This window comes from Buteo buteo, chromosome 8, assembly GCF_964188355.1.
Source record: "Buteo buteo chromosome 8, bButBut1.hap1.1, whole genome shotgun sequence".
In the NCBI taxonomy this organism is placed as follows: domain Eukaryota; kingdom Metazoa; phylum Chordata; class Aves; order Accipitriformes; family Accipitridae; genus Buteo; species Buteo buteo.
Genome location: NC_134178.1, coordinates 44,912,706 through 44,931,583, shown reverse-complemented (window position 1 = coordinate 44,931,583; position 18,878 = coordinate 44,912,706). Strand labels below are relative to the sequence as shown.

The window sequence follows — 18,878 nt, the reverse complement described above, 5'->3', positions numbered from 1 at the left end:
TTCCTCTTCCACAGAATATACTCATCATGGGTGCATGAGAATTTTTCCTTTAGGGGCTAATTTTGTATTGTCCTTGTTCAAGGCAAGGAAATGAACTAGACAAAACTTGATAAACCTTTTCCATCTCGGGAGATGGCTGCAGCCTGGCAACAGGTTATTCTGCCATTTCCTTTCCTCCTGGAACCTGCAGCTGGAAAGTCAGAGCTGTTCCAAGCCTGAAGTGCGGAAGAGAGCTATGTAGCTCTGCGGCCCTCCTTATTTTGTCCTGTGCCCATGCCACTGCTGGCTTCCGCTCACCAGATGAGCAGCTCTGTGGTGGACATGGGAATTGCCACAGCAATTCAGGCAGCGCATAGAGTGAATTGTACATGTGTTTTGGGCTTAACACACGTGAAATGGGCATATTCTTCCAAAACAACACTTAGTAGCTCAATTTAACGCCTTTGGCAGTAGTACGGAGATGATTTCAGAAAATGGGGGGGAGCGCTCCCTGTCACAAACTGACAGCTGGAAGGTGTTTCCATTCACGGTCCCTTCTGTTGGTGATACCTGTCTCTTGCAGAAAAGAACAGCCAATTCCTGTCACCCCTAGCAGGCGAGGAGTCGAGACCGGCTAACTAACATGGGCAGCTCGTTATCTCAAGAATGGAAGTAGTTCTGAAACAGCACGAGGGCAAGGTCTTAACGGGCAACAAATAAAGGGGAGTTCTTTATCATTCAGCCACTTATTCCTGACCGTATTTTTTTTCTAAACGCTATTGTTAAGAGCACACGTTAAATGAAGCAGAGCTCACGCAAAGTGTTATGTATGCTTTGCTGTTACGTTTGCACTGTTAATGCAGCTGGTTCACGGGAGTGTACAAGAAAGTGGGTGGTTTAAGTTAAAAAAGTACAGGGTGGGCTCTAAATATGCTAGTTTTGGCTGATAAATACCTTTCTTTAAAATTATTTAGGTGCTGACAAGGCAGTTAAGATGCGGAGAGTCCTTTTTCTTACAACGACACGCTTAAGCTTCGCGCAAACTTAACGTGAAAAGCACGGCCGGGAGGTGAAACGCTCCTACGTCAGGAAACTTTAAGGTTACGGCGACCCTCCTTTGACTCCCTTTTCCGTGTCATTTCTGGCAGTTTTAGCCACGCCGTGCGCCGCCGGCTCTTCCTTCTTCAGCTTGCCCGTCTCGGGGTTGAAGGAGACCGGCGGCCGGTTTGCGGAGGGCGGGGCGCGGCGGCGGGACGCCTCCCCGTTCGCCGCCCCTCTTTTCCTGCCGCCGCTGTCGCTGCCAGGAAGTTGGAGAACAGGGGTAGTTTCGCTCCGAGCTGCTCCGGCCGGGGCTGGGCAGGGGCTGAGGCGGCTTCCTCTGGACGCCGGGAACCCTACCATGGGGACGTAGCGGACCGCGGAGCCATGCGCGGCCCGGCGCTGCCCTGCAGCTCGCTGGGGACGGTAAGTCACGGCGACGGGGGAGTGGGTGGTTCGCCGCTCCCCGCGGGACGCGACCGTGCCCCAGCGGGGCACCGCCTCGACCGGCGGCGGCTCCGGTTTTTTGGCTCTTCCCCCCCCGCCCCCGGAGCTGCAGCCTGTTGCGGGTTTGCAGCGCGGTGTACAGCCGCGGAGCTTTCGGGCCAGGGCTCCTTTCGTTCCTCCTCGCCGCCGTAGGGGTCTGCGGACAGCCCGTTTTCTGCTCCCGCTCTGCGGGGGCTTTGCTTTCCCCGGCGGCAGGCCCGTGCCGGAGCGGGGAGGGGTGGGGGGGGGCAGTGCCGGCGGTGGGAGCCATTTTCTCCTGCGGACGGGCGAAGTTGGGCTGTCGTGGTGGAGGGGGAGGCTGAAGCCGGCTGGTCGGGAGCCGAGCCGCGCCAGGCTCGCCGTCACTTGGCCGCCGTGCGGCGTAACCGGGCTGCGGGGACGGGTGAGGCGAGGCCGGCCGTGCTTGCCCCCTCCTTCCCTCCCTCCCCGCCCACCGCTGGGTTCGCCGACCCCGTTTCCGGGGTTGATCCCTGAGTCAGGGAAAAGGCGGCTGGATTTACGGGAACGGCGGAGGATTTCCTGGAGTCCGCGGTGCCGCCGTTTAACTCGCGAGGCGCGGGGCTATCCCGGCACGGAGCCGTCCGGTGCTGGGCTCCCCGTCGCCGGTGTGCGGGGGTCGGCTGCCGGCGGGGGAGGACGAGCCGCCTCTGACTCAGCCGGCTCCGCTTTGCTGTGCTGTCGGCTGCAGGTGCCTGTGGTCGTACCGCCGGGGACGGGGATGGGAGCGTTGCTGTTATTAAAGCAAGGGAAGCTTTATTGCCGCTCTGCGGGCGTTTAAACAAAGATTAGTGGGCTGTGCCTGTGCCCCAAACCATGGGATTTGTTTAAAAGCAAGTTTGCCTTCGCTGGTAAATCTTCTTTAGCCTTCTTGGGTATCTTAGGTCAAGATTTCTAAGCTGTCTGTTGTAATTTTGCAGGTGAAAAAGTTACTTGTAAAAGAAATCCGAGAGTTCTATGAATAACCTGACTGCTAGAGGTGAACGACCATTCAGTATCAGCAGATGTGTGATAAAGCAGTGACAGTTGGGGTGGTGTCAGTTAGCATCGTGACGTGGCTATGAATTCTGGTATAGAAGTTACAAGGTCAAACTGTTTATCCCTAAATACCTGAGCACCCTAGTAACAAACACTTGTGCTTGACTGCACTGGACTTGTAATGTTGGGTTGGTGGTTAATTTGCTGTCAAAAAGTTGTGACTACACTACTCAAAGTTACCTTCTTCCAAAAGCTTTATTTTTTTGCACTGGGAAGCTTTGGGAAACCAGGTAATAGGGTTATGACTAGCACTGGCAGGACAACAGGACTAAAACTGTGGAGTAGGAGCGCTCTACACCTTGACTCTAACTGTGGATCACTTACAATCTTGGGGCCTAGGATAGCATACATAAACCGTTGACTTAAATACAGATTTCAAAGCAGTTGGCAAACCTGGAAAAGTGTATTTCTCACTTAAGTATAGTGGTGCACACATTTTGCTGTAATTCAGATACTATATGTGATATTATTAATACTGTTGGCAATAAAATGCACAAAAAAATCATTGGATTCCCCAAATTAATTTCATTGTCTTCAGTTAAATAATATGCTGGAGGAAGAGTGTCCTTCAGTGGGATTTCTTTTTCTTTTTGAGGACATTTTCCCCCTCCTATTCTCATGTCATTTCAAGTTCTCAGTAACACCACACTCACTCATTACAGATAATGTTTATCTTTTCCATTAAATCATATTATTTTTTTCAGTGTTACAACTCTCCCTCTCTTGCATGACCTTGATCTTCCATTTACTTTCCATATCATCCCACATTTGCCCTCATGGTCTTTCTTATTCCCTTGATGCCCCCCTTCTACTTTCCTCATTCTTTTATGTTTCCTCTGATTCTTCAAAATTTCCTGTAGCTTGTTTCCATGCATTTTCTCTTTTTGTGTGTCTGTAATCTCATTTCCAGGTCCTCTGTGTTTTCCCCATGCACTCCTAACTTTCACAGTGGAAAAAGTAGCAGCTGCCTTTGCTGAGGCCAGTGTCTCATTTAAGAGAAAAAATAATTAATAGCAGTTTCATTTATTAAAGGCAGTTCAGTTTTATGAATAAAAAATAGCCACAAGGGTACTTCTGGCATTGATTCCTTTTGAAGGTAAAGGGAGGAATTGCAATTTTGAAGTTAGAAGCTATGTTATATAAAAATTGAAAACCAAGCCACCAAGTGCATGGTAAGAAAGAACTGTTGGGCCTACCATCCTGTTCCCAGTAGTGGCCAACAGCAGGTGTCTACCAAGGGGTTTGGAGTAGGGTAAGCGTACTACAATGAAAAATAAAAATACTTTCCCAGCTTCCAGTGATCTGTGACTGTAGGAATTCCTGAGTCAAAATGGTGTCTTCATATTTTGGACCCCTGAGTGTGTTTTTTCCTCTGCTGATGGGTGTGATGATTGTCAGGCAGGTTTCTGGCACCCCCGGCATTCTGGCAGGGAGTCCCACACCTCAGCTATGTGTTGGCTAAAAAAGTGGTGTGGGTTTGTGGTGTTTGGGTTTTTTTTTGGTTTTTTTTTGTTTTTTTTTTTGAACCTGTCTCCTGCTTGTTTTATGTGATGCCTCTTCTTGCTTTGAGAGAGACAGAGAACAGCTATCCCAGTTCACCTTCTCCATGGCATTCATGACTTTAAGGCCTGCTATAGTACCCTCTGCTCAGTTTTCTCTTTTATAGACCAGTATTTTTAATCATTCCCTTTATGGCAGCCAGTCTGTACCACTGATTGTCCTTGTTACCTTTCTTTGAATAATATCTGGCTTAATTTATATTCTGAGGATTGAGGGCTAGAGCTACAGTCTGGATTTAATCCTTATGGATTTTTTTATTGGCATAACAATGCTTTCTGTTTTGTCCTCAAATCCTTTCCTAATAATTCATAGCATTTGATTGCATCTCTGATTGTTTTCTCCAACCAGGTTCGTTCAACTTTTTATCTGCTTATTAATCTAATTTTAATTAGTATTTTTGATGACTGTCTACTTCCAGCCAAATGGAACGTGTTGATATCCAAGTCTGTGCTAATTTCAATTACATGGTAATTTTAGTTCTCACAAGTAATCAGTATTGTCAGTTTGGATGCCTTTCCCTTACTTTTTATTAAGTAATCTGTTTTCCGCATTACCAGTGTTATTTGGGGTAAAACCAATTTTGTCATTTTGCTCCTTCTTATCCATTTTCTTTAGTGATCACAAAGGGGCTTTGTTTTTATTTGGGGCAGATGTCTCGTGTTCTCTTCCCTAATCTTGTCCTCTTCCCTGGATAACCAAGTGCTTCCTTTGAACCCTTGGTAACACAGATCTTTCTATTGCGGTCTTGGGAACTTCACGGTAGAAAGCACATCTCAAAGCAATGTCGCTACGTTTCTCTATTCAAACAAACACGAGTATGTCAGTTCCAATGGGTAGGACTCACCACATGACAATTGCCCGACTCTTTAAAAAATTCACTGAGTCACTGACAAGAAGCACGAGCACGGCTTCGGCACAGTGTGGGCAGGGGCCAAGGGCTTGTGCCAAGCTGAAAATCAGCTCGGGGTTGAAGGGGGAGGCCCTCGCTGAGCCTTCCCACAGCTCTTGGCTCCGACGATGCTCTGATGCAAGGCTGTACAGCTGCGCTGTCGAACTCAGCCCTGAATACAGGCAGGCAAACTAATGGGGTATCGCATGTCTGTGAACTCAGGGCTCTTATTAGTGTTCACCACTGGGTCCTCTAAGGAAAAATTAAAAAGTTATTGTCTTATGGTTGTGATCGCCTTCTGACTCTTCCACTCTTTAGCTCTGCTAATAGGAAATAAAAACTTCTAACTTTATGTACTGTATATATACACACACATATTTTATGATGTGAAGTCCATGATCTTTATAGATAAATCACAGGGTTTTTTTGTTTTTAAATTAAGATTTCTAAGGCTTTTCTTCATTGCGTGAAAGCTATTACCAGTCTCCTGATTTTAGACAGGGCCTGAAATACAGTATTCCTCCATCTGATCTTCATAAAATGGAGGATTATTTATAATAATAGCTCTTGTATCCTCCTTTTGACATTTCCAGGTTTTAGTGAACAATGAGAAAAGCTTCCTGTAAATGTTGCTTTAATCTACGTTTCTCAATGTGTAAAGCAGAAGTTCTGGTTTCCCATGTATGTTTGTAGAGCAAACTAAAAAAAAAATAATGCAAACATCAAAGAGCTTTTGGAAAAGACTGAAGCAGTCACAGAACATAAGGGTAATTTTGCACCTGATTTCTTTGGTAGCTCATTACTCTGAGCAGGATCTTTGTTTTCCTCCAAGCTGGCTAATTTTTTATGGCTCATCAAAAAGGCTAACAGATAACTGATATGTAGAGTACTTGTGCATTGGTGTTTATCATGCTGAACTCTTGAGCAAAGGGAAGTTTCTATTAAGAGATATTTGAGAAATTCTAATGGCTTGTAATGCCTTTTATTTGCAGGTAGTTCTTTAGTTTAAAAATGGAGTATGAAAAATGGAAGTCTTTTTTGAGAGAAGCAGTTGAATTAGTTGTCGGTGGAGAAACACTTTATTAAATGATGAATATGTTAGGTATGTACAATAAAGGGAGTAAGCCTCCTAATCACTGGATTTTAACAGCATGTCTGAATTTATAAAATTATTTTATTCTGAAATTTTCAGCTTTATGCTTTTGTATTAAGGAGATTTAAACTCTGGAAATTATTAATTTGGAACTATTTTAAACATTAACTTAGTGATGGGCAATATAATTTGAATTGTTTGGAATACTAGTACCCGAGCATCTGCTCCAGCAAGTATTGCCTTCCTGTTAGTTCCCGTGAACAGGCATGGGGTCTTGAAGTGCTGCATGTGGGGCAGGAGTCACTTCCCACCTGTCTAATCTCTCCCTTCCCACTCAGTTTGCTTTCTGTGACTGGCCTTGGTCCACTCTGGACACCTCTAGGCATCCACTGGCTTTCTAGGAGAGGGGAGTCTCACTCCCACCACAACCCTCTCCATCCTCTCTTTCCTGTCATACTGTCACGCCAGTGTGTCACTGTCCCTGCTTCCTCCGCTCTTCTCCCTGAGAGTGAGGAGCCTTGCAGGTAGCAGCAGGGCTACAGCTCTGCACAGGGAGGGCAGAGCACATGATACAGAGCTACGGCATCCGTGCTGAGTAATTTGGTATTTCCTAGCCTTGTGGATGTTGGCAGGTGATAATATGGTAGCCCTGATATGCTGTGCTTCCTTGTGCTGTCCCTCCGTTTCTGATACTGTGCCTTTATTCTCCTTGGCCTGAGAACACTGGTCTCAAATGTCCCTTCTTATTTCCATCACCTCCACCCCCATCTTTCTTGACTCTTGCTGCGTTCTTCACTTTTATCTTTGCTGTTCCTTTCTTTCTTTGCTTTACTCTTCAGAGATGTCGCCTTACTTGCAGTTCTCTGTGCATGATCTGTTGAGGCAGAAGCAGCAGCAACTGTAGTGGTGGCAGTAATTCAAGAGTATTTGAGGTTGAAGATGGTGCAGAGGCTCCTAACTCCTGTCTTAGCTGCTAAAACTTTGCATAGAAGAACTTTTGAGCTTGTGCAGTGTTTTGGGTTTTTTTTTCACTGTAGCTGTCAGGCAGTAAGTGCTGGCATGAGACATGAGAAGGAACTAGGATTGCATCACATGTGAGGAGAATGTACGGGGCACATAGCTGTTACCCAGAGGGGTGGAATGATTTAAGGAAGCAGCCTTCTAGTTTTCATCTGCCATATTTTGTTTCTTTCTGCAGCAGCTTCAGAAGTAAAACCTAGAGTTTCTGCTGACACTTTTTTTTTTTCCCCTGGGCAGTCCCCACTCACTAAAAACATGAATCACCGGTGTGCATGATGTGGTTTGGTGGTTTGAATTATCATTTGTCTTAGGTAATACATGCTGTCCACTTTTCTATGCAGCATTGGTTAGTAGGTACTCGTTCTTTCTCCTGGCGAGTAGAATCAGAGCATGTTGTAAATCTAACAATGGAAAATCACCTTATTTCAGTTGTAGAGGACCTCTAAACTTTGCCTTGGTGAGCTGTTATCAATGACTTGAGGCTTCGGTGCTTGGTAAATGGAGCTACATCTGGCTGGTGACTGGTCACCAGCAGTGTTCCTCAGGGTTCAATTCTAGGGCCAGTTCTGTTCAATGTATTTATCACCATTCTGGATGCAGGAGATGAACGCACCATTAGCAAGTTTGCTGATGATACCAAACTGGGAGATGCTATTGACTCTCTGGAGGGACAAGAGGCCTCGCAGAGGGATCTAGATAGATTGGAGCATTGGGCTGTCATTAACAGAATGAAATTTAACAAGTCCAAATGCCGGATTCTGCAGCTGGGATGGTGTGACGCTGGGCACAAGTGTAAATTGGGAGAGGAGTGGCTGGAGAGCAGCTCTGCAGAAAGGGATCTGGGGGGGGCTGGTCGACAGCAGGCTCAATGCGAGCCAGCAGTGTGTGCCCTGGGAGCCAAAAGGGCAACCTGCACCCTGGGGGGCATCAACCACAGCCTGACCAGCCGCTCCAGAGGGGACGATCCCGCTGTATGCGGCGTTGGTGCGGCCTCACCTTGAGTGCTGTGTGCCGTTCTGGGCCCCACAATTTAAGAAGGACATGAAGGTCCTTGAATGCGTCCAGAGGAGGGCAACAAAGCTGGTGAGAGGGCTGGAAGGCATGTCCTCTGAGGAGCAGCTGAGGACTCTGGGCTTGTCGAGTTTGGAGAGGAGGCTGAGGGGCGACTTCATCACTCCCTACAGCTTCCTGAGGTGGGGGAGTGGAGAGGGAGGTGCTGAGCTCTTCTCCCTGGGATCCGGGGGTAGGACACATGGGAATGGTTCAAAGCTGCGCCGGGGGAGGTTTGGCCTGGACAGCAGGAAGCATTTCTGTACCGAGAGGGTGGTCAGACACTGGAACAGGCTTCCTAGAGAGGTGGTCGATGCCCCGAGCCTGTCAGTGTTTGGGAGGCATTTGGACAATGCTCTTAACAGCATGCTTTGACTTTTGGTCATCCTGAAGTGGTCAGGCAGTTGGATTAGATGATCGTTGTAGGTCTTTTCCAACTGAAAGAGTCTATTCTATTCTAATTTCATGTATTTTTTGAATTATATGAAGTCTGTCATTGGTATTCAGCAGTATACTGCTGAATTCCTTAGGGAGCTGCTTAAGATGGTGGTGGTGGTTTGTTTTTTTTTTCTGCCATGTGAATGATTTTTCTGGAAGGCCAAGTCATTGGTTTGTGAGTCACTTGTGGTCTGTGACTCCCTCAGATTTTGATTAATAATAATGTGTTAACTCTGGCTTGATTACACTTATAGACAATGCTTTCACTTAATCTGAAAAACTGAAAACACCTTTCCTGTTTTGTTTTGGTTTTGAAGGTGTATCTGACCAATCTTCTATGTGTTTTTGGCTTGATCTTTGAAGTTTTCCTCTGTTGTTCCTGTTGCTGACTTGTCTGACTTACGGGCCGGCTGTATATATTCCCGTGTCAGGGGAATTAATCATTGGGTAGAGAATTAGGATTTTTTATTGTTGCTGCCAGACCATCTGTGTGAATGATCTTTTACTTTTTTTCCTGCAAGCAATCAATCTTGGAAGATTGTCAGCTGCTGGAACGAATTCTATTTCTTACTGAATTGTTGTTGGAGTGCTCGTGTTTATCCTGTGGTCAGCTAATTAAGTCTGAAAGGATAGCTATTTAAATATGTGGCTCTCTTTTTCCTGTTCACCATTTTAGCACCTGGTCTATTGAATATGTCTTTATATGACAGAGCTCTCTGAAAAATGTTTTTTTTTTTTGCTTTGTCAGAGTTGCAAAATCCTATCCTTCTTGAGGTTTTAAGTTGCTTTCATGTATGTACCTTTCTCCCCCAAGGCTTTAATTTTGAGAGAAACAGGACAGCATGGGGCTGTCATAAGCCATCTCATTTTGCGTATCCGTTCTTAAGCTTGCAACCACAAAATTGGTATCAGCATTGTGGTTTACCCTTATTGGTTTACTTTGCTTTTGCTATAACTCTCCTAGCTGAAAAAGCAAAAAGAAACAGAACTCTGAAGCTGTGCCTGTACAGCTAGGCATCTTCCCACTTTCAAAAAAGCAAGCTGGGAAAGAATTACAATGTAGGGAAGTTAGTGTAGTAAAACTTCGTGTGAGATTGTATGGACGGGGCAGGGTGGTATTTATTTGGAAAAAAAAGAGTTGATTTTCATGCATTCACGCAATCATAGATGCAATCACAGATGCATAGGCTACATTGGCACACACTCTCTGCGACATACTCAGAAGCACCAACACGCTTATGTCCACGTGGCGTGGCCAGGATCACTTGTTTGCAACGCAGATGACAAGGGACACTGGCTGTCAAGTCTTCATTGTGCCACTGGGGTTCTTCATAGCACTACAAACTAGTATTTGAGGAAGTCCATTATACCCTTTGGGAGTCATCAACTTGTATGGGATGGGCCTTTGCAGTAGAAGCTTGCTGAGTTCAAGCTCCATAAATTGTTGTTTCCTGGTTTTGTTTTTTATCTTTTTTTTTTTAAACTTTTTTGTTATTGTAAGTTTTTTCCTTGTCTGAATGCATGTTTGAAATACATGCCTAGGGTCCGTTTTTCTGTTGGGCCAACAGGCAAAAGAATCTTGTTTGTGATACGCTGCAACCATCTTGTTACCATCCTCCTGGTGCAGGGTCTTTTGCTGATGAGTCATTTATGCTGTTTCTTACCACAGTGTAGACCTTTTGGCCATGACATAAACAGCACATTTCTCAATTTTGCTGCTGGGAATAGTGTCCTGAAAACAATGTCCAGGGAATGGTGTCCTTCATTACTGGTACGGGCTGTTCTCTTAACCCTTTGTTCTGCTGTTCCTTCCCGTGTGTGTACTTGTACTTGTGTGTGTACACACGCTCACGTTCTCTTACAGTCATGCTGCAGTCATGCCAGTCTTAGTATTTCCATTAAAGTTCTTGACAGCAGTGATCTTCAAAATGAAAATTAGCAAGTAATTCTTACAGGAATTAAAGAAATAAGTGCACATTTTTGTGGCAGGCTGTTCAGACTGAGTGTTAACAGCTGCAGTTTAAAAGGAAGCATGTACATTTAATGGGGAGAAGATGAAAACCAAACTTTCCCACGTTTCTAGGGCTGGCTTGCTCAGGAGGAGTTTTGGAAGCTTTTCTGTACTTTGCATCGGTGAGATCCTCCTCTGCCTTCTTATTCCAAACTTCCCATCTGGTTTATTTCTTCATTAGAACTGCAAGTACTGGATGCATTCTTCTCTCTGGAACTTTTTTCTAGATGGGGAGTCTTACTGCCTTCCTTAATAGAAACATTCCTTTGCTCTTGAGTAACTTTCTTGCAAGCTGCAGCATTTTCAAGGCATTCCATCTATAAATTGCACATCACAAAAAGTATTTGCTTTATATACAGCCAGTTTGTCATAGAGACCATTGTATGGCATATTAATAACACAGATGACAGGCATGGATATGTCGGGATTTTTTTTGATAAATAATCTCTCCGCACACTTTTGTCAGTGGAAGGTCCTAATACCAGAATTGGTCAAGTCAACTGAACTCGCTGTTATAATAAAATTTAATTGTAAGTGCTGAAGTCAGCTGTACAGTCTGCCAGGGGATATGATGTTTTCTCACCTTGTTTCTCTCCCTCTTTCTTTCCCTCTCTCTCCCTTTCCCTCTATTTGCAGGTTATCCTAACATTCGTCTGTGTGTTGATGAAGGAATCTGTAGAAATTGCTCCAGTGCCATATACACTGCAAGTCCATAGCGTAGCTTTGGATGGAAGAGACCACTCTAACTCCTTGAGGAGAGAAAAGAGGCTGGTGCAGTGTCAACTAGGACAATACCTACATCCCAGAGAGACCCACTGCTGCATGAGGTGCCATGCAGGTATATACAATAAGTACAGTAATAGTGACCTTCACCTTAGAGGTATTTCCCTGTCCTGCGCTCTGAAACTGTCTCTGTCCTCCAGCTGCATCAGTGCTCCCTTTCTTTGGTAGCTATCACAGCCCAGATGAATTCTTATTCCTTGTCTCTTCTTTTGGGCTGTCACTGTCCTTCATGCTGGTGAGAGGAAGCATCCTCAGTCCTTACACAACCACCCCCAGAGTTTCTCTGAGGAATCAGTGACTCCCATCCTCCTTAAGACAACACATTTGTTTTCCTGTCAGAGCTCCGTTAAGTGATTTTCTTGCAGGTACCTACAAGGCAAAAGACTGTGATCGGCCTGACCAGGCACCTGTCTGTCTTCCGTGTGCTAATGGCACATTCACAGCTGTTGATAACACCATGTCTAAATGCTTCCAGTGTACACGTTGCCGAACAGGTGAGTTATCTACAGGACTTGAGGAAAATGGGCGGTAGTTGTGGGTGGGGGGCTGGAGGGGATGGTAAGGTGAGTGAGGAAGCTTGGAAAAGTAAGCCATTGAATGGGCAGAGGGACAGTGTATGGGAAGGGATTGGGGACAGCAGGAATAAGAGTTACCAAATTACTACAGTCTGAGACACAGTTTGCAGGCCTTTTGGGCCTTTCTCTGGGAAGATTAGGGGGTAACAGTACGTGTCATCATAACAGTGTCCTCAGCTGCAGGTGAGGGAAGAGGTTGGAATAATTGCTTCTCCATTTGTGGTTTGTTTTTTTTTTTTTTTTTTTCCCCCTCAGAATTCCACCAGATAGTAGAGACCCCTTGCAGCCCAAAGCAAGATACCGTATGTGGCTGTCGGAAGAATCAATATCAGATTGGCCTGTCCGATCTCTTCCAGTGTAAGAACTGCAGCTCATGTGTCAATGGGATTATTGCCAACTGTGAGTATGGCATGGATATGGACATACCATACTAGGGTAGACAATAACAGCCCTCTGTTCACTTTCTGACACACTGCAGCGCCTTGCCCTGAAGTGATTGTAGTCTGGGAACAGCTCTTGGTTTTGCCTGCCCCCTTTCCCCAGAAAGGCTGCCATTTTTTGCCTGCCTTGGCAACAATCCCTGTTTTCTCTCACAGTTTCTACCTTCCTTTTGCCCTTGAATGGTTTCTCGGTTTTGGCTGTTGTGAGGAGGTGTTTTCTACTTAACTTTGGTACCTCTGCCTTGCATGTACTGAAGCAAGTTCTTTATGCTCTAGAGCAGGTTTCCCCCTTACCTTCTTTTTTTGTCTTTGTGTGGATATTTCTCCTGATGCTCGTTGCGTTTCCCTCACCAACTGCTGGAAGCACTTTGAGTACAATGGCTGAAAATACCACTGGTTCCAGTGCCCAGCTGAACTGCTTGTCAGTCAGTTGCTGAACCACCACAGTGTACTGTGCAGTGTTTTAAAGTAAAGAGCTGCTCAGGTAATGCTGAACTGTACCCAGTGGCATTGGGTGGGACCTGGGGATGGTGCAGGTGTTTGGGAGAAGTACCCATGTTAGTTGTCCCAAGCTGCCTCATCTCCAGTCAGGAATCGGAGATTTTAACCAAATACTGCTTGCCGCCCTCCACTTTGTGCTGTAGGCTAATTCTGTTCGTGTCCCTTAAATAATCCTTACCTTGTTGTCCTAAAGCTATCCCCTCTTCTTTGCAAATTCTGCTTCTTCTGGTCCCTTTCCTTTCTCCTACCCTGCCTAGTGTGAGGTTTGCTGTCTTGCTGGTGAATGCTTTCCCTCTGGTGCTTGGTAATCTTTTTCTGTCACAGTTTCTATGCTTACACCTATCCTCAAGGGTCATCATCGTACACTGCCCTTGAGGAATTTCCTTCCCTCTTGGCTGACATTGAACTGTTTTAGTCCTGTCCCTCATTTGCCACAGAATGCACACTGCTTGTTCTAGTACCTATTTCCCTCCCCTCATGCAACTTTATATCCTTCCATCACTATTCTTGTCTGCTCCTCCCCACACCTGTTTTACTCAATCTCCATACTGTGACTTGCTTAGAGGTAATAGCTCTTTCATTTCTTACCCCTTCCACTCACAGCATAGCAGATCATAAGAGTGGATGTGTGTCCCATGGCTTGAAGTGATTTCTCCCTGCCCTGAACTGACTTCCTCACCAGTCTCAGCTGCTCAGGGACCACTTCTCCCTCATCTTTGCCTGACTAATGTGATTTCACCTTCCTCTCATGCTTGAACTTGAGTGACTTTCCCTGCTTTTGCACTGGAACTGTCATTATCCATTAGACCAATTTCAGCTGCACTGTAATTTTAGTCCCTTTCCAAGCCTCTACAGAGGTCCCTCACCTACCAGGACAGTGGTACCCTTATTTTTTATTATTTTTATCCTCCCTCAACCCTGTCCTCAAACGTAGACTGAATCCTTTTTCTCTTCTTCAGTAGCAGTTCTCCAGGCTCAAAGAGGGATAATCTCCCACCCATCTTGCAGTGGATTTTTCTCCTTTTGTTTTCTTCTCTGTCCAGTTTATGGCAACAGTTTCTTCTTTTCTTTACAGGCTCAAAGAACAGAGACACAATTTGCAGGTGTAAGCCTCGATTCTTCCTGACACTTAGTAATGTTTGCAAGCCTTGCAACAGGTGAGCTTTTTTTCTCTGTATGCCCCTCCACTGAGTAGGAGATAGACACAGTAGACACAAGCCCCACAGGGGGAGGAAATTTTTTTCTCAGGGCTCTGTCCATCTTGACATAACTTTACAACATTCTGCCTTTCTAGGGCAATTGAGTCTTCCCGTCTGCCACCCTCAGTCTTCTCCATGTAGGCATCAGCCCACTTAAGAATCCAAAGTCACTAGCCACACTGCATTGCTCTGCTTTGCAGGCTCATCTTGACTTGTCTGTTACTTAGGATTGTCACAAATGACTGGCGCTTCATTTCATGCATGCTCTCCTCTCTGATTCGCTCTTTCAGCTGCATTGGAGAAGAATGCTTGCAGTGTCATAGCCCAGTGACTACCTCACCTACTCCGTCTGGGCTGAGTGAGTACTGGGGGAACTGAGAGACAGTGGAATCTTTTCAGTGTGGGCTTTTGTTCTGTTAATGCCTTTTGTAAAGTGTTATTTTCTCCACTCTCTCAAACCATTATTCTTTTTCTCCCTACCATCTGCATGTCTTCACTTGCTGTTCTTCCTCTAGCACTTACCTCCTCCTTTCTCAGTCACTCACTCATTTGCCCTCTTCCTTTTGACTAGATGGGAGCCTTGTCCTTGGCATCATCGTTGCAATATTTGGAGTTATTTCTGTCCTCTATGTTGTAAATAAATTAGTGAAGCTGGTCCAGGAAAATGGGATAGCATCATCTTTCTACTCCTGTGGTGAGTACAGCAGCATATGCAGTGATATTAATGGGGATAGACATCATCCTCTGTGTGTTTGTGTATGCACACATGTGTGAGGGGAAAAATGGGATCCTGTTACTGGGCTTTGCTGCAAGGCCAGAGGAACATGAAAACTTGACAGCTAAGCGTATTGGTGCAGTTCTTACAACTCTGCATCCACGCCAGTAGCTGTGACTGGAAGTGCATGTGAGCTCATTGCTGGGAGATGTGCATTTTGCTATAAAACCTTTTTGAGGGTAGGATTGCAAATAGCTCCTTTCCTGTTTTCTCTGGGATGTGAGGAAGTGAAAATAATTTCTGCTTTCTTTTCTTTTTTTTTTCTTTAAAGTTTCTTTGCCACAGACAACCAAGGAGCCAGTACCTGAGGTAAGCAAGATGATGGGTGTAAGAGCTTTCTTTCCGCTTTCAACTATGTTAGCCTGGGATCCAGAGTAACATTTTTCCCCATGGGCTGTTTTTAGGCCTTGTATTTTCAAATGAGCTGAGTAATAGGGCTGTTTAATTCAGAAGTCTTTTCCTGTAGAGGGTGGAGCCATTAACATTTTACTTCCCCTCTTCTAGTGGATGCTTTTCAAACTCCTGGCTTTTTTCTTTTTTTTCTTTCTGGATGCATTTTTTTCAGATAGCTGGTCCTTAATCCCTTTTTCTCCCTATATACCCCAAGCTTGGAGGATTTAACTAATTTTACTTCAGATCTTGACTGCACAAGCCTCTCTGTGCTGCTCCACAGTGTTCTCTAAGGTCCAATGTTGTTGTGCAGTTAAGAGGGCCCAGGCAGTAGCTGAGATGGGGTTTCCACAGCCTTACAGAGAAGGCTGATGAGAATGGTGGCACGTGGAGCTTCTAGAATGGTGGTGATTTCGGGTCCCAGCCTTACTTGATTTTGTAAAGAAATATTTTTTTCCAGACTACTGTTTTTTGATGCCAAAAGAGAGTTAGACTCCTTGGGTTCTGCTGGAAAGAAACGTTTGGTGTCTTCTGCTCAGATAAAGCATATAGGAAGAACTAACACCTCAGCACCTGCTCCCCACCTATCTTGGATAGATTTTGCTATATAAAACTAGTGGTTCCTTGCAGGAGACAGGTGTATTGTGCTGCTGCGGGTGATTCAGGACTAAGAAAATGTGTCTTTCAGGTTGAGGTAAAAAGAAGTGAAATTTCCATCCTTCTTCCTGAGTCCCAAAAGGAAACGGAATTGTCAGTGAATGCAACACCACCACCTGCACCTCTGCCACAAAGTTCACATGAGCTACCAGACTGTGTCAGACCTGCCAGGAGGACACAGCTTCCAGACAGTAAGTGAAACTCCCCTGTCCTTCCCTCCTTCCCCAGACAAATGAGAACCTGATTATGGAGATGCGGCTAGGAGGATGTTGGACAGACCTTACCCGGTGTGCATGACCTGCGTGTATACTTCATGCATGGCACAGTACAAAGGCAGAAGCATGCCCAAAGCCTGTGAGGCTGTACATGCTAACCATCTGTGCAAGGCCTTTCTGTTGTCTCTTTTCCCTACCAGCAAAATGGATTGTCGTATGTGGTGACATGCTGTCAGTCTTAATGACTCTGGGATGATGACCCAGAGCATTCCTTTTGCGGGAATGTGTGGCAGCAAGGCCCTAAGTGTGCATGCTCAGCTCTGCTCATAACCTTACACAAGAGCATATGGAAGCATTCCCATTGCTTTTTGAGGGCTAAGAGCAAGTCTGGACATCACAGGAGTTTCTGTGACTACTGTAGAAGACCTGAACAGGAGGGGAGCAATGCATGATCCCAGGGCACCATCCAGCCCTGCATTATTTGCATTCTCCTTGAGGCTGCAGAATCCTGGTTCTCACACTTTATTTCTTCTCTTTTCGCAGATCCTGCTATTCTCTACACTGTGGTGGATCACGTACCACCGTCTCGGTGGAAAGAGTTTGTGAGGCGTCTGGGTCTGAATGACTATGATCTAGAGCGAATTGAGATGGAGCATCGGCGTTTACGAGATGCCCAGTATGAAATGCTTAGACTATGGAAACTGCGCATGGGCCATGCTGCAACTGTGGAGCACATCAGCTGTGTTCTCAACCAGATGGAGCTGAGTGGCTGCAGTGAAGCTATTCAAGAGGCTCTGCTAAACCAGAACTCTCCTCAACCTTGCAGCCTCCACAGCCATCTTTAATCTATTTCTGCTTTAGTTGCCCTTACTATGACTCTCAAGAGAGGACCATAACTCCCTTCCTTTTCTGTCTTCCTTTTCCCATACCTCCCTCTCTTTCTAACACTCCTCAGCTGGGTTTGTTGGAGACAGCAGCAGATTTATGCTGGAGGAAGGCTGAGGTTTGCTTCTCAACCACCATGTAGTTCACCTTTAAGCCATGACAGACCTCTGCAACAACTCCTTTCCCAAGGAGGGAAAGCACCTTGTAAAGGAAGTGGTGTGTGGACTCTGAACGAGATGAAAACAGGAGCTCAGAGTGACTTGATAGATCAGCTGCTCTATGGACAAGCTGTTGCTGAAACAGGTGCTCCACCCACCATGTGGTGGGTAAACTTGTAGGGTGACTTGGTTAAGCTGGCTGTTGAGATGGCAAAGTACTCACTTTTTGCAGATCTGTTTTTCTGCAAGATCAGACAGTTGAACTGGCTCACATTGCAGCCCTTTGATTGCTTCATCTGACTCAAGGGAAGCGGTGGGAGGAAGTGCCTGTTTCTGGGAGCAGGAGAGGATTGCCCCCTTTCGGTATCAACTAGTTATCGCTGTGACAAAAGAGTCATGGAGATTCAGAAGTGGAGGCTCAGTGAGAAACGGGAGGATGTTATCCTTTCCACAACCCCCCTTCCCTCAGGTTCAAGAGGAATAAGGATTCTGAGCCAGTGAGTCAGATGAGAGGGTTGGTGCTTTTTTCTCAAGTTTTTATTTTCCATGCCTAGAAATGATGTAAGATAGCATTAACAAAATACCTGCCTGTGTGTTTGTCCAAGTGCAGAAGGGAAAGGAATGCGTGCGTGTGTTCTGGGTGAGAAGCGTGGTGCTCAGAAGGGTGGTAGTGTGAGTGCCTCTGCAAATCGGTGCTTGCACACAGGTCAGTAGGCTTGTGTCTATCTGCTTGTCTGTCTATCTCTGAACAATTTGCTGAATCTGATCTAACTGCAAATGGGACTGTGTATGTGTACATATATATATATGTATGTATTTTAGCAACTGTTGAATAACTTCACACTACTTCCCGGACTGCGTTCTGTGATTGCTACTTGGGTGTGAGAGCCATTTGGTACTGTCTCCAGGCTCCCACCATCACTTTCCCACTGGTAGTACCCTGGGTGAAGCAGAAGTAGCAAAAATCAATTGGCCTGCATCAGGTGCAGGTTGTCCACACATTTTTAACGTGGATATTTTTTTTTTTTAGTCTCTTGTCCCTTGACCAGAGAGAAACTTTCTATTGTAAATACACTAAATGCTCTGAATTAAAATTCATATTTTTACCTCTGCCTCTGGTCTGGTTTTGTCCATTTTGGCTTCTCTTCTGTGGGTGGGGGTAGAGAAAGGGGAATAACTTGCAGATGTGGCAAGAGTGGGCTGCAGGAATGAGTGGCTTGATGGTCTGATGAAATTTTTCTTAAAAGTCAAGTTTTATGAACTTTTGTATGTACAGTTTAGCTGCCCTCAAGTCACAGGAAGCTGGCTGAGGTCAGGAAGTAGGACTGAAATTAAATCCGGTTGCAGGTCTTCTCAGATATTCAAGAGTCAAAGGGCACGCTAGCATAGTTAAAGTGAGTTTTTAAACAACATACCATGAGTCATTTTGATTTGTATGTGGCTTTTTAAAGAGGAAATTATCTTTAAATGAAATAATAATAGATTATACTTTAATGCTGATCTTACAGAAGTGTGTTTTTGTCTGAGGAAGCAAAGCACCGTGTTATGGCAGTAAGGACGGTTCCTACTCCACCGCTGAGAAAACTCGAAACTTGGAAGTTCACGACAGTCAGTGGCAAAGCCAGGAGCTGAAGTCAGTTTTAATTCCCAGCTTGAGGCTTTGTTTTGCTATGCCCACAT

The 18,878-nt window shown here is 45.4% G+C and overlaps 1 protein-coding gene across 2 annotated transcripts; it reads left to right on the top strand.

Annotated features, from left to right (window-relative positions):
* Positions 1 to 1,111: 1,111 nt before the first annotated feature.
* Positions 1,112 to 18,304, top strand: TNFRSF1A (TNF receptor superfamily member 1A). 2 transcript variants are annotated; one of them, XM_075034415.1, is made up of 10 exons: positions 1,112 to 1,443; positions 11,257 to 11,458; positions 11,769 to 11,897; positions 12,234 to 12,377; positions 13,995 to 14,076; positions 14,409 to 14,476; positions 14,690 to 14,812; positions 15,165 to 15,202; positions 15,972 to 16,131; positions 16,699 to 18,304. In XM_075034415.1, the coding sequence occupies exons 1-10, from the start codon at positions 1,405 to 1,407 to the stop codon at positions 16,998 to 17,000; spliced, it is 1,287 nt and encodes a 428-aa protein (XP_074890516.1). In that variant the 5' UTR covers positions 1,112 to 1,404; the 3' UTR covers positions 17,001 to 18,304. The 2 variants fall into 2 exon arrangements, with proteins under 2 accessions (XP_074890516.1, XP_074890515.1); XM_075034414.1 differs by lacking the exon at positions 1,112 to 1,443 and adding an exon at positions 2,016 to 2,212.
* Positions 18,305 to 18,878: the final 574 nt, after the last annotated feature.

Excerpts from the sequence above, each read along its gene's own strand:
- TNFRSF1A (XM_075034415.1), top strand. The coding sequence starts at position 1,405 with ATGCGCGGCCCGGCGCTGCCCTGCAGCTCGCTGGGGACG. Across the intron at positions 1,444-11,256 it reads CCTGCAGCTCGCTGGGGACG|GTTATCCTAACATTCGTCTG; the intron begins GTAAGTCACGGC and ends CTCTATTTGCAG. Across the intron at positions 12,378-13,994 it reads CAATGGGATTATTGCCAACT|GCTCAAAGAACAGAGACACA; the intron begins GTGAGTATGGCA and ends TTTTCTTTACAG.